General features: G+C 40.7%; 1 protein-coding gene across 2 annotated transcripts; it reads right to left on the bottom strand.

Moving 5' to 3' along the window:
* Positions 1-78: 78 nt before the first annotated feature.
* LOC100266439 (uncharacterized) lies at positions 79-16,406 on the bottom strand. Of its 2 annotated transcripts, none has more exons than XM_059737156.1 (4): positions 15,759-16,406; positions 7,565-7,720; positions 7,029-7,396; positions 79-421 (listed from the first exon to the last, which is right to left on the bottom strand). In XM_059737156.1, exons 1-3 carry the CDS (start codon positions 16,311-16,313, stop codon positions 7,046-7,048), a joined length of 1,062 nt encoding a protein of 353 aa, XP_059593139.1. In that variant the 5' UTR covers positions 16,314-16,406; the 3' UTR covers positions 79-421; positions 7,029-7,045. The 2 variants fall into 2 exon arrangements, with proteins under 2 accessions (XP_059593139.1, XP_059593138.1); XM_059737155.1 differs by lacking the exon at positions 79-421 and adding an exon at positions 5,757-6,099.
* Positions 16,407-16,975: the final 569 nt, after the last annotated feature.

Raw genomic sequence — 16,975 nt, 5'->3', positions numbered from 1 at the left:
AGGCCATTAAAAAAATGGGTTACCCTTTATTAACATTAGGGGCCTGGGAAGAAGATGGATGAGAAAAACACTAGAAAATAAGGAAAAAAAATTCATCACTATCATATTTTAGGCACAAAACTTCAGTGTTCAAACAGGCTGAATGGGAAATCTCATCAGGAAAATAATTATACAGCAATAATACTGGCCCTAAGAAGCACAAGAGACATCAATGGCCTCTACACTTTTTTTTTTTTCTTTTCCTTTTTAAATATCAATTATAAATAATCTTCAAAAAAGAGTCCTTTTTCCATCAATTGATATTTTTTGACAAACTAGTGGCAACAAATTGATACAGAACCCCAAGGGGCTTAATCATATTACCTTCATGGGAACTTCATTGAGTAGTTTTTAATCTTCCAAGCTACTGCAAGTACTGAATCTGGATCAAAACAAGATGGGTAATATATGTGAAAAGAGAGAAAAGGGAGAATCCTTAATTATTGTTATTGAAAAAACTGTTAATAATACACATTGGACTTGGGTATATATATACATGTTAGTGAGACCCACAATACAATAAGAAAAGAAAAGGAAAAGGAAAAGTAAATAACCTAAATAACTGTACACTATCTAACACTCCCCCTCAAGCTGGACTCAAGCTGGAGCATATATGTTATATGCACTAAGCTTGTTACAAATGTATTTAATTCTAGGACCTCTGAGAGATTTAGTAAAAATATCTGCTAGTTGATAATTTGAATTGACAAAACTAGTCGCCACACATCCTGATGCGATATTCTCTCTAATGAAGTGACAGTCAACTTCAATGTGTTTGGTCCTTTCATGGAAGACTGGATTGGATGCAATATGCAAAGCGGCTTGGTTGTCACAAATGAGTTTCATCTGTTCATCCTTTCCAAATATCAACTCCCGAAGAAGATGTTTCAGCCATATGAGTTCACATGTTGCCAGAGCCATAGCTCGATACTCGGTTTCAGCACTAGATCTGGCCACTACATCTTGTTTCTTAATCTTTCAGGATATTAGGTTACCTCCAATAAAAACACAATACCCGGAAGTGGAACGTCTATCTATGGGTAAGCCAGCCCAATCTGCATCTGTGTAACCAACAACCTGGGTATGACCTCTGTTCTCGTACAACACACCTTGGCCTAGTGTGCTTTTGATATATCGAAGAATGCGGATTACAGCATCCCAATGGCTATCACATGGTGACGGTAGGAATTGACTAACAACACTTACAGGAAAAGAAATGTCTGGACGAGTAATGGTGAGGTAGTTCAGTTTACCTACAAGTCGCCGATACTCCCAGGATCTCCTAAAGGCTCCCCCTGTCCTGGTACAAGTTTGACATTTGGATCCATAGGAGTGTCTACCGATTTACAGTCTAACATACCGGTTTCTTCCAAGATGTCTAAAGCATACTTCCTTTGGGAAAGAACCACACCGGAACTGGATTAAGCTATCTCAATCCCTAAGAAATATTTGAGTTTCCCTAAGTCTTTAGTCTGAAAGTGGGTGAAAAGGTATTGTTTTAGTTTCTGAATACCATTCTGATCACTGCCTGTAATGACAATATCGTCCACATAAACTACCAGATAAATACACTGCCCCAAAGAGTTATGATGATAGAAAACGGAATGGTCTGTTGTACTGCGGAACATGCCAAACTCCTGAACAACAGAACTAAAACGGTTAAACCATGCTCGAGGAGATTGTTTCAAGTCATATAGAGAAATATTTGAGTTTCCCTAAGTCTTTAGTCTGAAAGTGGGTGAAAAGGTATTGTTTTAGTTTCTGAATACCATTCTGATCACTGCCTGTAATGACAATATCGTCCACATAAACTACCAGATAAATACACTGCCCCAAAGAGTTATGATGATAGAAAACGGAATGGTCTGTTGTACTGCGGAACATGCCAAACTCCTGAACAACAGAACTAAAACGGTTAAACCATGCTCGAGGAGATTGTTTCAAGTCATATAGAGAATGGCGTAACCGGCACACTAAACTAGACTCCCCCTGAGCAACAAAACCAGGTGGTTGCTCCATATAAACTTCCTCAGCAAGATCCCCATGAAGGAAAGCATTTTTAATATCTAACTAATAAGGAGGCCAAGAACGCATAACAGCCATGGAGAGCAATAGACGAACAGAAGCTATCTTGACTACAGGAGAGAAATTGTCACCATAATTAGAACCATAAAACTGAGTAGCCTTTAGCAACTAAGCAAGCTTTAAGGTGATCAACCTAACCATCAGGGCCAACCTTTAACTGTGTAGACCCAACGACAACCAACTGTAGATTTACCAGAGGGTAAAACAATAAGATCCCAAATGCCATTGGAGTGTAAAGCAGTCATTTCATCTACCATTGCCTGTCGCCAGCCTGGATAGGAAAGAGCCTCAGGGGTGCTCTTGAGAAGAGAAACAAAAGATATAGCAGAAACAAATGCAGAATAGGGTGAAGATAATCGATGGTAACTCAAAAAATTGTAAATGGGATGAGGATTACGAGTAGATCGATTACCTTTCCGAAGAGCAATGGGTAAGCCAGCAAAAGGAGGCAGAGCCGGGGCAGGAGAAGCCGAAGGGATAGGAAGTGAGTCAGCAGGTACCTCGGCCAAAGAAGGAGGAACAACGACACGATGATGGCGATGATAAATCTGAAGTGGGCGAGAAGGCACTGCATCAGGTGGGGAGATTAGGGGAAAGGGTAAGACTTCAGAAATAGGAAGAGACTCAGAGGTGGAGAAGAACGGTGAGTCCTCAAAGAAAGTGACATCAGCGGAGAGAAAGTAGCGATGAGTCTCAGAGGAATAACAACGATAACCCTTTTGAAGTCTGGAATATCCCAAGAAGATGTGTGGGTAAGACAAGAAGAAGGATTACCAATCTGGGCAACAGAAGCTGACTTGGTGGCCTGATAGCGGAGATAGTCATCATACTCACTGTCAGTGAGGGAAATACCCTGAGATGTGGAGGAACTGGGAGGTTGAGGCGGTTGTGGATCAGATGACTGGGCCACATGGGCAGTGCGGGGAGGCCGCCCATGTAACTGATAACACCGATCACGAGTGTGACCAAGCTTATTGCAATAAGTGCAATGAGGACGTTGGCCTCTACCTCGGTTACCACTACGTCCTCCTCGAGAGTTAGTTTGAGAAATTAACATAGAAGAATCTGAAGTGTTATCAGATGGCAAAGTCTGAGTGGAGGAGATACGGAGGAGGCGAGCAAACACATCATCCAAGAATGGAACGGAGGAACTGCCAAGAATATGATCGCGGACGGTCTCAAGATCTGGACGGAGACCAATTAGCGTAAGAACCATGAAGAACTTGTCAATCTGTGTTCGTTGATCCCCAACATCAGTAGTAAGCAGCATCACGGTCAAGAATTCTTCCTTAAGAGAGGCAATCTGGCCAATATAAGTAGATAAATCCATGTCTTGTTGTCTGACATTGACAATAGAAGAAGCCACCTTATAAAGATATTGGATATCATTCGTGTATAGCCCTTTCGCCTGATTCCAAAATTTAAAGCATGTTTTGTAGGCCCGAAGATGAAGCAGGATCTTAGGATCAACCGATTGCCATAACACACTACATAATTGTGCATCTATCTTCCTCCATTGTACTCTGTCAACCTTAGGGATATCCCGCCTCCTGCGTAACAAGGTGATCCTCATAACCTTGACCCATAAACCAAAGCTCCATAGAGGCAGACCAGGACAAATAATTTTCACTGTCAACCAATTTCTCCGAAGTAATCATAGGAGATCCAGATATGACAGAGGAAAAAGTGGAACTTTTAGTAGCCATATCAACTTATTTGGATAACGAAATATGTTTGGATCGAAGAGAGCCCTAATACAGCCGCAAATCGCGGCTGAAAGAAGAAAAACCGAGGATCTGCGATTGTGAGAGACCAAATAGTAAAGAAAAACAAATGTGGCACTACTGGAAGGGTAGAAGAACACTTCCTAAGACACGTGCAGGGCTCGGGGTGGAGAGGAAGTCACCGGAGGTCGTTGGAAAGGCTGTTTAAAGAGCCGACGGAGACAAAAAAAACCCCAAAAAATGCACTTTCAGGGCTCGAATGGCACAAGCACAGATGAAGGGTGGCTAGACGGCGTCAGGCGAGGCTGGAGGTGGAAGCACGTGGCCAGAAAGTGCTCCACGCGCCCTCACGCGCCGGCGCGTGAGGTTCAGGCCGCCAGAGAAGAAACGCGCATGGCCGACGTGTGGCTGAGAATCTCCCTCTGGTGCTTTGAGAAATCTTAAAGATCTCCTCCTTGCACACCTGATGGTATGGTCGGTGTCGAAAAGGACTTCGCCGGAAAAGTCACCGGTGGTGAGGGTTTTCTAACGGCGATACGGTTGATCAAAAAGATTTAGGAGATGGAAAAGGTGACCGAAATGAAACACGGTCATTGAAAAATTTCCCAGAATGGATTCACGATAAACCGGAAATAATTAGGGTTTTTTTTCTCCCTAGGCTCTGATACCATGTGAAAAGAGAGAAAAGGGAGAATCCCTAATTATTGTTATTGAAAAAGCTGTTAATAATACACATTGGACTTGGGTATATATATACATGTTAGTGGGACCCACAATACAATAAGGAAAGAAAAGGAAAAGGACAAGTAAATAACCTAAATAATTGTACACTATCTAACAATATATATTAGATTTTGAAAGAAACATTTAAGAACATCTGATTACCAGGCAATGAGGAAAAAGAAGGAAAAAGAAAAAAGGAAATTTGAATCTAGGTTCAATAGTTGTCTTTTGGACATTCAAAAACTGACATTAATCATAGCAAAAGAGTAAACATGGAAAAGAAGTTCTTCATGAAGAGTAAACATGGTATGGTCGGTGTCGAAAAGGACTTCGCCGGTGGTGAGGGTTTTCTAACGGCGATACGGTTGATCGAAAAGATTTAGGAGATGGAAAAGGTGACCGAAATGAAACACGGTCATTGAAAGATTTTCCAGAATGGATTCACGATAAACCGGAAATAATTAGGGTTTTTTTTATCCCTAGGCTCTGATACCATGTGAAAAGAGAGAAAAGGGAGAATCCCTAATTATTGTTATTGAAAAAACTGTTAATAATACACATTGGGCTTGGGTATATATATACATGTTAGTGGGACCCACAATACAATAAGGAAAGAAAAGGAAAAGGAAAAGTAAATAACCTAAATAATTGTACACTATCTAACAATATATATTAGATTTTGAAAGAAACGGTCATTGAAAGATTTCCCAGAATGGATTCACGATAAACCGGAAATAATTAGGGTTTTTTTTCTCCCTAGGCTCTGATACCATGTGAAAAGAGAGAAAAGGGAGAATCCCTAATTATTGTTATTGAAAAAACTGTTAATAATATACATTGGACTTGGGTATATATATACATGTTAGTGGGACCCACAATACAATAAGGAAAGAAAAGGAAAAGGAAAAGTAAATAACCTAAATAATTGTACACTATCTAACAATATATATTAGATTTTGAAAAAAACATTTAAGAACATCTGATTACCAAGCAATGAGGAAAAAGAAGGAAAGAGAAAAAAGGAAATTTGAATCTAGGTTCAATAGTTGTCTTTTGGACATTCAAAAACTGACATTAATCATAGCAAAAGATTACAACATGGAAAAGAAGTTCTTCATGAAGTATCGATAAAACATTGATTTCAACAACAAAACCCATAAAAGAAGAGGAGAAATACAGAGAAAATAACCAAACTATAGCCTATAGGAGACAAACTACATTACATCAACCAGGAGATACACTGTTATATAAAACAGATCTGATAGATGTGGTACCAGTTCAACCAAAACAATATCATAGAACATAAAGTTTTCAAGATTATGTCTGAGATCTAATTAGCTTACGTTTTCTTTAGAAATTTTATTAGGTTAAATACTAATTTGATATTGATGTAACTATTTTTTACACATTAAATGTGTAAAGGGAGCTTGAACATAAGTATTATGAAAAACTGAATGATGAAAATACTTCTGCAAAGGAGATGTATCTCTATCCAATATCAGTGCATGCATTCAGATATAGCTGGAATCTGCAATGCAAAAGAATTTATTCATTGAAGAGTATAAAAGATTGTTCAGGAAGGGCCAGCAAGTGAGCTACACATAAAAAGATCTAAAGAAGATTTAAATGTTCAAGGTGTAATGGAACGGTAGATTAAACAGAAGGCATCCACCACCACACTCAATATGACAAAGTTCTTTATAGCAAGGAGGAAAAAATACCAACGCCATAGATTGCTAAACACAAAATAAGCAGCATTTCTAGGTTCAAAACAGAATAACTCATATCTCATCGCACAGACACTCATGACAGTGCCACCATCATATGGAGCAAAAGTTGTTCCAAACATGGTCAGCAACCTTGCCCATAGAATCTCTCTATACTAGGTGAATTATATGATCAGAAATTGCTCTTGCTTAGAAACCTGTGTAGGCCAAGGTTTTCCAGTTGGGAAACAACTTCCACACTCCTTCTCCTAGAGAGAAGAAGATGTTTAATAAAGTTAAATTCTCATCCATAGAATAGTTTATACTCTGGCGAAGACAAAATGTACTCTAGGTATATATGACACTTCCACAAGTCATACAAACATCAAATAACCTCTATTCTAGTGTTCAATTTCAAATTTAGAGCTGAAGACAATCACGTAATATTATTTCATATAATAAATTAGTCATTATTCTATTGATACTTTAGATTATTAATATATTTCCTACAAAGTTTGAATTTATATTTGAATTGCATACAAAAATATATATAGTCTAGATGCTTCCTCCATGCTCCAAAACAATGAATGCCTAAGGCAAGCACTTCTCCCACTTCATAAATCACATTTACCTATCATCCGGATTCATGCTTTCACATGAAATTCACTTCTCATTTCAATAAGAAATGTAATTTACCAAAACTAAAACAAGCAAATCTTAGAAAATACTTGCAAATATTGTAATATCATACCTTATAATGTACTTGATTTAGGTGCTTCCCTCCAACAGACCATTCGTGTTAGATAATTCTTCTTTCTCTCTCCAAATTGCATGCACTTCATCTGTTCGGAACCTTTGTGTGAATGTTGATTCCTCCAAAGGAGTTGTTGCTCCATGAGCATAAGCAAGGAGACCAGTGTATGCAATCATTGCCCCATTGTCAATGCAATACCTATCATCAGTAGCAAACAACCTCCCACTCCTCTCAGAGCACATCACCCTCATCATCTCTTGTAATCGCTCATTGCAACCCACACCACCAACAATAAGAACATCTTTCTTATCACAGTGCGCCATTGCCCGTTCTGTGATCTCCACAAGCATAGCAAACACTGTTTCCTATGAAAAATTAAAATATTATGCAGGAAGTGCATCAGAACTACAATACATAAGTATAAAACAAATATTTCTAATTACAAAAACAATGACCTCAATCTAACATAGTTTAATTTTGAGATGTGTGTTAATTGTAATGAAAAGCAAAAAGAACCACAAATGCACAGCTACCTGCAGGGAGTAACATAAATCTGCTGGGGTGCACTCATTATTTTGTAGTTTCTCCACAGCAGTGGCCTCGATATAGCTCAATAGTCCACTAAAAGAGACATCCATTCCTTTTACAACATAAGGAATGTCTATAAACTGTTCTCCTTTCTTTGCAAGCTGGTGAAGAAGGAAAAGAAAAGGCACCAATCAGAAGGGGAAGAACACTCCATAACATGCCACATACAGAAAACCCAAAATACAACAACTGATCATATGTTCAAGTATATAACTTGCCATAAACAAGAAAAGATTTTATGATTACAATTTTTCTATATGATCAGGATTGAAAACATGATAAAATACAGGATTTCTAAAAAACAGGGACTCAAATTATACCCTGCACATATCTAGCCAAGATGGATTGAGTTCCGCCTAGGAGTAGTTGTGATATGATGACTATTTCATTTAGAGCTTTGGGAAGTTTCATCAAAGGCAAGACCCTTTCGCAAATCACTTGTCTTACTATATTTTGGATTGTGTGGCAAGAGATAAATGCTAGGATCTTTGAGAAAAAGTAGAGAAAGGAAGAGATGTTGTCGGATCTACTTCACCCTATTCCTTCCTGTGGGTCTCTTGTACCATCGCTTTTAGAGGTGTTCCACTTAATGTTATTCAACTTAGTTGGCTTTCTATTTGTAATTCAGTGGGGGTGGATAACATTGAGCGGCTTTTGAGTCCGGTCTTGAGGAGATTTGTTTATGCCTATGTGTATGGTCCTCCTTGTACAGCGGAGGTGTTTAGTCTTATGAATATTGACACTTCAACCAAATAAACACAAGGTATCAAGCACTTAACTATAGTCGATAACTCCAATGCCCAAATCTAGCGAAATATGAACACTTGAAGTAGTTGGCTTAGCTTATCTTAAGCTATAAACTGCTTGCCAGCTTATGGCTAGGGGAGAGCATCTTGTGACTTATTGCTTGAGGAATTTGTTGTGAAAAAAGTGATTTTGGGGTTTCTTCATGTTAGATGTTACAGGAAGACACTTTTATCCAAAAGCCTTGAGCAATGTACAGTAGTTTTTGGTGTTACATAGTTTATTTCTCCCTATAGAAGATAAATAGATAAATGACAGGAGTTCTGTCCATTGTTGCTGGTATCATTGTTTTTTAGTTGTTAATAACTTTTGCAGGTGATGGGCATCTGGATTGCAGATTGAAGAAGGGAGGTGAAAAGAGAAATATATTATCCAATGGCTGTGGTTTCTTCCGGTGGAAAGTGTTGGTTTGGAGTGGATTCGAAGACCTTCGAGATTTCAGTCAACAAGGCCAAGGGGAAAGTGTTCGGAACAGTCTGCGAAAGGGGCCTCAACATTTATTCTTGGGTTCGTTTCAGTGGTAAGGGCTTGACCTTCCTTTTGGAAGGGGCTGAGACCTATTGCTGCCTCAAAGTAGGGGAACGTTTCAAAAAAGCTTGGGCAGAGGGGGAAAGAAGGTATCAGTTGGAATTGCGCACTAACAAAGCAGGACAGTTTTTGTTTTGCACAGCCTGGGATGTGGAAGGTAAGAAATTCTCCTTGGTTTTGCCGGCAGGTAGGAGTGTGGTTGGGGGTTGGCAACTTTTGGCTAGGAAGTTAAGAAGTCTGGGTTTCTCCTTGTCCCAAAAGGGAGAGGAGTCCTCAAACTCTTCTTCAAGAGGGAGGGGTCTTAAAGGGGTCAGTGTCGGAAAGGAGGACCCATTAGTAGAGGCAGAATTTTCTGGTTATGCTGAACTTCGAAATGTTGTGTGGTTAGAAATTGAAAAAGGGGTGATCGATAGCAACAAGGAAGAAGAGCTTGGCGGGGAGATGGGAGGACTTTCCGATCAGCCCCCGAACCTCAATTCCCTTAAGTCTTGGGCTCAATCTAGTTGGATGTTGAAAGGAAAACTTCGCTTGGCTCTTTTTGGGAGGTCCTTTTATCCTCTTTGAGTTTGAAGATGTCGTTGAAGCTGAGAGGGTGTTGCACTCAGGGGTCAAGTGGTTTAAAGGTAAATGCCTCCTATTGGATTGGTGGAACCCTTCTGTTGGTTGTCTCATAGAGGACAGGAAGAGCCAAGAGGTGTGGGTAAGAATTCTGGGTCTTCCACTGCATCTTTGGGGGATGAGTTTTTTCAAGAATTTAGGGGAAACCTGCGATCGCTTTGTGGGTGTTGACGAGGACACGGTGGAACGCCAGAACTTGTAGTGGGCCAAGGTCCTTGTCGGGGTAAGAGGGTGGAATTTCCCTAGCTCTCTACAGGTAGTGGTTGGTTCTACCTGTTTCGCAGTCCAATTGTGGTGGGAGATACTCCTTGGATCAATGAGGTGCAACCTTCATGGTGTTGCAGAGGAAGAGGGGGAAAGGATGAGGGTGAGGTCAGGTCACGTGCCCTCCCGAGAGTAGCTGAAGTTTGCTCTGGGAAAGAGGATGGCTAGGTGTCGATGGTTGACCCGCTGCTCTCTACAAAAGAGGGAGAAGACACTGTTCCTATTCTGACAAGAACAACTACAGGTACAGAAAGAAAAAGGAAGCTTTGTGGAGCGGGTGCTTTAGGGGCTTTGTTGGGCTCAGAGAAAAAGGCCCTTGCTGCTAGATCCTAAGCCTTGTCGAGCTCTATTTTTGGAAGAAGCCTTAAAAGGCTTTCCTTAGGCAAAGCCTAGATGGAAGTGGGTCGAGCCTGTCTTTTAAAAGGAAAGAAGAATTTCCACTCTTCTCCCAAAGAAGTTCTTCACAATCGGTGCCCTAGCTTTCCGTCCACGGCGATGGATCCTCCCCAAGGCCTTGACCCTTGTGCGTCATTTCCGACAGCTTTGGAGGTGAACACGAAACCTCTAGCAGACATTGCTCTCTTAGAAGAAGTTCTCATATTCCAAGGTACGTTTTCTTCGTCCCGTTCTTCTTGGGGGGAAGGGCCTTCTTCTTCTACTCCTTTCTGGGTGTCGGATTCTTCTACTTTGGGCGAGGATCGCAGAGGGACAACACTGTTTCTGAAGCGTTGGGGAGGATCCCCTGAGTGGGAAGAGGGTGCGCTGGAGATAAGGGTCGATGCTGTAAAGGGGCCTCTATCTATGGTTCTGCAAGATGGGTCAGAGGTGGTTTTCCTTAAGAATGCTTCCTCCGAAGAGGATCCGTCCTCCAACAAGGAGCTTTCCAATTTCAAAGATTTCAGTAGATTTTTGGGAATGTCGGTTAAGGGGTGAGAAGAAAAAATAGTTTTGTTGCTAAAGATGTTGAAGAAGATGACTGGTGTGGGGACCCTCTGTAAAAAGAGAAAGAAGAAAGCGATGTTCGCATCACGCTTTGAAAGGGAACTTAAGAGATTGGATTGTACGGTTAGCTATGGAGAGCTTGTGCTTGCGAATAGAAAGAGCGGTAGGAACAAATGGGAAATGATCCCTGTGGATTGATGAAGATCAAAATCCTCTCTTGGAATGTTAGAGGGCTCAACGACAGGGAGAAAAAGAGGATGATTAATTCAATAGTTCGAGCTCAAAAGGCAGATTTAGTTTGTTTTCTAGAAACAAAGGTGCAGGGGATATCGTTAAAGGTGATGAAAAGCTTAGGCGCTTGAAGGTTTATGGACTGGGGTGCAGTTGATGTTGGGGGTGCCTTAGGAGGCATTATGATTTTTTGGGACAACAAGGGTTTTGGAACTCTTGGAGCTAGAGCACGATGGTTTCACCATCCCAGGTTGCTTCAGGAATGTGGAAGATGCCTTTGTTTGGGTGTTCACTGGTGTCTATGGATCAGTCTTATTGTGGGAAAAAGAGGAGTTTTGGGAAGAATTTGGTGCTATTAAAGGCCTGTGGGATGATCCCTGGTGCGTGGGGGGGGGATTTCAATTCCATTAGATTTCCAGGGGAAATGAGGAATGGACTCAATCTAACAGCAGAGATGAGAAGGTTCTCTGAGGTCATCGAGGAGTTGAGTCTAAAGGATCTACTCTCTTCCGGTGGTCAGTTCACGTGGTATGGTGGTCTTAATTCTCAAGCAGCTTCAAGGTTGGATCACTTTCTAATCTCCAACGAGTGGAAGGATCATTTTTCGGGTGTCTTTCAATGTGCTCTCCCTAGAATAGTCTCTGATCACTGTCCCGTTTCCTTGGAGGGAGGGGGGGTTAAAATAGGCAAGACTCCCTTCCACTTTGAGAATATGTGGCTTTTGTCGGATGGGTTCAAAGAGCTAGTAAGAGCGTGGTGGACAAGGCACTCGGTTGCAAGGTCTAAAAGCCACTGCCTTGCTAAAAAGTTGAAAGCTCTTAAAAGAGATCTAAGAATATGGAATAAAGAAGTTTTTGGTAATGTCTCTGCTAGAAAATCTGAGGCCTTCTCTCGAATTCAGTTCTAGGATTCAAAGGAGAGTGTTAATCCCCTGTCTTTTGAGGAAGCAGAGGCTCAAATGGGGGATTTGGAGGAGTACAAGAAGTGCATTTTAATGGAAGAAACTTTCTGGAGGCAAAAATCTAGGGAAATCTAGTTAAAAGAGAGTGATAAGAATACCAAATTTTTTCATAAGATGGCCAACGCCAAGGCGAGAAAAAACTTTTTATCCAAGGTGATTATCAATGGGGACACTCTTACTAGTGAGGAAGATATCAAGTCTGGGGTGTGTAGGGCTTATAGAACTTTGTTATCAGAAATTGAGGACTGGAGACCGAGAATTGGGGATTTACAGTTTCGTGTTCTGGGGACAGAAAAGTCCAAAAGTTTAGAGAAGCCTTTCTCAAAAAAGGAAGTGTTCAAAGCCCTGTGCAGCCTCTCTGGAGATAAAGCGTCTGGTCCAGATGGCTTCACCATGGCATTTTGGCAATTTTTCTGGGATTTTACCAAAGTTGAGATTATGGCATTTTTTGGTGAGTTTTTCAGCCTTGGCACTTTCCAGAGGAGTCTAAACTCCACTTTTCTCGTACTGATTCCAAAAAAGGGGGGTGCAGAAGAGTTGAAAGATTTCAGACCGATAAGTTTGGTTGGGAGCCTTTACAAATTACTTGCCAAAGTCGTGGTAAATAGGTTGAAACTAACTGTTGGGGTTTCAGAGTGCTAGCATGCCTTCATTCAGAATAGACAGATTCTGGATGCCACGCTCATTGCAAATGAGGCTGTAGACTCCAGGTTGAAGGATAATCTCTCTGGTCTCCTTCTAAAATTGGACATTGAGAAGGTGTTTGATCATGTCAACTGAGAATGTCTTCTGTCAATTATGTCCATGATGGGGTTTGGGCAGAGGTGGATTAATTGGATCAAATGGTGCATCTCCACAACTACTTTCTCAATTTTAATTAATGGAACCCCTTCAGACTTTTTTCGCAACACTAGGGGTTTGAGACAAGGTGATCCATTATCCCCTTATCTCTTCTTATTAGTCATGGAGATTCTCGGCCAGCTGCTTTTCAGAGCCAGAAGTGGGGGTTTCATTGAGGGGTTTAAGGTGGGAAGCGGTAATGGAGTAGGAAGGGATTTGCTTCATCTTCTATTTGTTGACGATACCCTTTTATTCTGCAAGGCCAATAGTAAGCGGCTACGATACTTGAGTTGGGTGTTCTTATGGTTTGAGGCAATTTTTGGGTTAAAAGTGAACAAAGATAAAAGTGAGGCTATCCCTATAGGAAGGGTTGATTCTTTGGAGAATATCGTTTCGGTATTGGGGTGTAGGATTGGGAAGCTCCCTTCTTCTTATTTGGGTCTACCCTTGGGTGCTCCTTTCAAATCCTCAAGGGTGTGGGACGTAGTGGAAGAGAGATTTAGAAAGCGTTTGTCCTTGTGGAAGACAATATCTCTCTAAAGGGGGGAGGCTTACCTTGATAAAGAGCACTCTTTCAAGTCTCCCAATTTACTTTATGTCTCTCTTTGTCATTCCGCGGAAGGTGCATACAAGACTTGAAAAGATCCAAAGAAACTTCCTGTGGGGGTGGTGGCGCCTTAGAGAAAAAGACGCACTTGGTGAATTGGAGTGTGGTTTGTGCTGATATGAGACAGGGAGGCTTAGGTATTCACGGTCTTATGGCCCTAAATAAAGCTTTGCTTGGAAATGGAGCTGGAAATTTATTGTAGAGAGGAATTCTTTGTGGAAACAAGTCATCATAGACAAATATGGGGTAAAGGAAGGAGGTTGGTGTTCGAGAGAAGTGAGGGGAGCCTATAGTGTGGGAGTGAGGAAAGCTATTAGAAAAGATTGGGAAAACATTCACTCTAGATCCCGCTTTATCGTAGGGAATGGGAGGAAGGTCAAATTTTGGAAGGATTTGTGCTGTGAGGACCAAGCTTTGAAAGATGTTTTCCCTAACTTATTCTGATTGGTGGTCAACAAGGATCAATGGGTGTTTGATGCTTGGGAGGAGGGTGGAAAGGTGGGAAGTTGGAATCCTTTGTTTTTTTTTTTTTTTTGATAAGTAAAGGAAATTCATTCAAAAGGCAAGACGCCACAAAGTATACAGGGGGTATACAAGGCAACTAAGCCTCAAAAACAACAAAACAAAAACAACTCCCATTAAGTGGAAGCCATCCACTCAAGAAACCCTATAAGGGAGAACGCCTCCTCACCTACATACAGTTTGGCCCAACTCCACAAGTTACAAACAAAAATATTCTTTAACTTCTGAACGTTCAACACCCCCAGTTGGAATCCTTTGTTTTCAAGACACTTTAATGATTGGGAAATGGAAGAGGTGGAGGGCTTGCTCTGGAAACTCCATTCTTTGGTTTTGCATAGAGATGTGGAGGATGTCTTGAGTTGGAAGAATAGCAAGAACGACTCCTTTTCTGTTAGATCTCTCTACTGCTACCTCACAAAAGCCTCTAGTGACCCTTTTCCTTGGAGTATTATTTGGAGATCTTGGGCTCCCATGAGGGTAAGCTTTTTTGCTTGGAAAGCGTCTTGGAACAAAATCTTGACCATTGATCAGCTTAAAAGAAGGGGTTGGAATATGCCAAATAGGTGTTACTTACGTAAAGTGGAAGAGGAAACCAGTGACCACTTAATCCTTTTTTGTAAGAAGGCTTCAATGCTATGGAGCTTGGTTTTCTCTCTTTTTGATGTGCAGTGGGTCCTACATTCCTCAATCAAAAGGAATTTGAAAGGTTGGCATGGTGCTTTTGTGACTAAGAGAAAGGAAAAGGCCTGGAGGAAAGAAATGAAAGAATATTCAATAACACTGAATGTTCCGACCAAGTTTTAAAACTTTCTTTATTGTACACTTTTGTGAATTGGGGTAGGGTGTATTTAAAGGATCATTTTTTGTCCTTGATTGATTTTATTGAGTGGCTTTTGTCTAGATAGGAGAAAGGTTTTCTTCTTTCTTTTTGCCTAACTTCTTAAGCGTTGCTTGTATACTTCGTGTGTACTCTTTTTGCCTCTTCTAGGTTTTTCTAATACAATCTCTTATTTACCTATCAAAAAAAAATGAACACTTGAAACTAAAAAAGCAAAATGGTGTTCAGCCTCTAAAAATAAGTCGATATCTCCAATGCATAAGACTACCCACCAATAATTCAACTTCGATTTCTCCATCTTCAAAACCAAAATTATTATTGACATATTTGCATACCTTTCATCTCTATATTAGTTATAACATGCAAAATTAACTTCAGTCCTAGCCATAATATGTTACATGTTCAAATAAACTTAAAAGACAATGTGATATATAGCATTACCTCAAAGTCCAGAGAATATGAAATAATTTAGACCGGTAAGCAAGAGGTGCTAAAAGTTACCCAGCTTTCTTTAAAGGATAAAATCTCAAAAATAATTACTCATTATCTCTTCCTTTCCTCCATTTTCTTGAGAACCAAACAAAACTTTGCAATTTCTCATTACCAAAATATTATAAAACATGAAATTAAGTAATAATTAGATTTTTTGTAAGTTATTTATTTATTCTAAAGTAATAAACACTAAATGAATGGAATTGTGTTCAGAGGCTAAAAATAAAAATCTCTACACCAGTACAAACACACAATCTCATGATAACTATGAAATAATTGAAAATATCACTGTGAAGATCCAAATCTACAAATTCCATGCATATAATCCAGGCATACAAAAATAAGCTACTTCCTCAAACCCCATTTAGCAAATAATCACGCAAACTGGAAACAAAACCCACTCACTATCTCAAATGGAATAACGACACACAATTATAGAACAGCAATGCGGCCTTTGAACTGATTGCAGAAGAGTGGAAATCAACCATATACCTGCTCAATATTGTAGCCAGGACTCGGGTCATTGGACAGCGTCAAAACCCTCGCAAACCTGTCCAAACAATTCCCCACAGCGATATCTATCGTCTCCCCAAAAATCCTATACCGCCCCTCGCTATACGCAATCACCTGAGTATTCCCTCCACTGACATACAATACCACCGGATCAACCGCCCCAGTCACCACCCTCCCCATCTCGATATGTGCCACGCAATGATTCACGGCCACAATGGGCTTCTTCCAGAGCTGAGAGAGTACTCTGACCACGATGGCCGAAACCTGGAGCGGAGCGCCCATGCCAGGGCCCTTGGTGTAACAGAGGCAATCGATTTGGGCAGGGGAGACACCGGCCTCGTCGAGGGCTGAGCGGACGAGAGGGAGGACATGGTTTAGATGGTGCTGGGCGGTTTCGCGGGGGAGGAAGCCTTGGCCAGGAGGAGTGATGTAGGTGTGACGGGGGTTGGAGAGGATGGTGCCGTCTAGGGTTACGACACCGATGCCGATCTTATTAGCGGAGCCCTCGAACCCCAAGGCTATGAGATTCTTCATGGCGCAGGAGTGGTGGAGGCTACTGCAGCTGAAGCGGAAGAGAAACAGTAGAATAGAAAATGGACGGATTAGGGCTGACTCCTAAGGGCCCGTTTGGCGCTTCTTTTTAAAAAATGCATTTATTTTTATTTAGTCCTTTTCCTAATTGAAAAAATTACGGGAGAATTACCCTTTAAGGGTAGGCTGGGGAAAAATATGACTGGTGAGGGTAGGTAAATTTGATAATTATTGTGAAGGGTAGGATAAAATTATGATAATTCCTCCAAATGCCTTATTTTGTTTAAATACCAAGATTATCCTTAATAAGTGAAAAGCAACAAGAAAGAAAAAAGAGTTTTTTTCTTGGGAGAATTACCCTTAAGGGTAGGCTGGGGAAAAAAATTATCGAGAAGGGTGGGTAAATTTGATAATTCTTCTGAAGGCCTAACATTTTTATTAGACCAATTTACCCTCAATTAAATTCTAAAATTATAATTTATAACGAATAAAAGAATTGAAAAAAAATGGAGAAGACTGTCGTTCCAATGCATTCCCTTTCGCATGATCTGGGTGTTTTTCACGGTGGTATGATATTATGAGAGATACTAAATCTCTGGCTTCGACGATGTCTTGAACCGCAATTTTTTTTTCATCGTATCTGAAAGCCCCACTAGTCCAAGGTA

Source organism: Vitis vinifera, chromosome 5, assembly GCF_030704535.1.
Source record: "Vitis vinifera cultivar Pinot Noir 40024 chromosome 5, ASM3070453v1".
Classification (NCBI taxonomy): Eukaryota; Viridiplantae; Streptophyta; class Magnoliopsida; order Vitales; family Vitaceae; genus Vitis; species Vitis vinifera.
The sequence above is the reverse complement of the archived record's forward strand: the minus strand, read 5'-3'. Positions and strand labels throughout refer to the sequence as shown.

What these genes read in the sequence shown, in the direction of transcription:
- LOC100266439 (XM_059737156.1), bottom strand. Translation starts at nt 16,313, where the DNA reads ATGAAGAATCTCATAGCCTTGGGGTTCGAGGGCTCCGCTAATAAGATC. An exon ending in CTGGCTACAATATTGAGCAG is followed by an intron (nt 7,721 to 15,758) that starts GTATATGGTTGA and finishes CTTCTTCACCAG; the next exon opens with CTTGCAAAGAAAGGAGAACA. An exon ending in ATTTATGTTACTCCCTGCAG is followed by an intron (nt 7,397 to 7,564) that starts GTAGCTGTGCAT and finishes AATTTTTCATAG; the next exon opens with GAAACAGTGTTTGCTATGCT.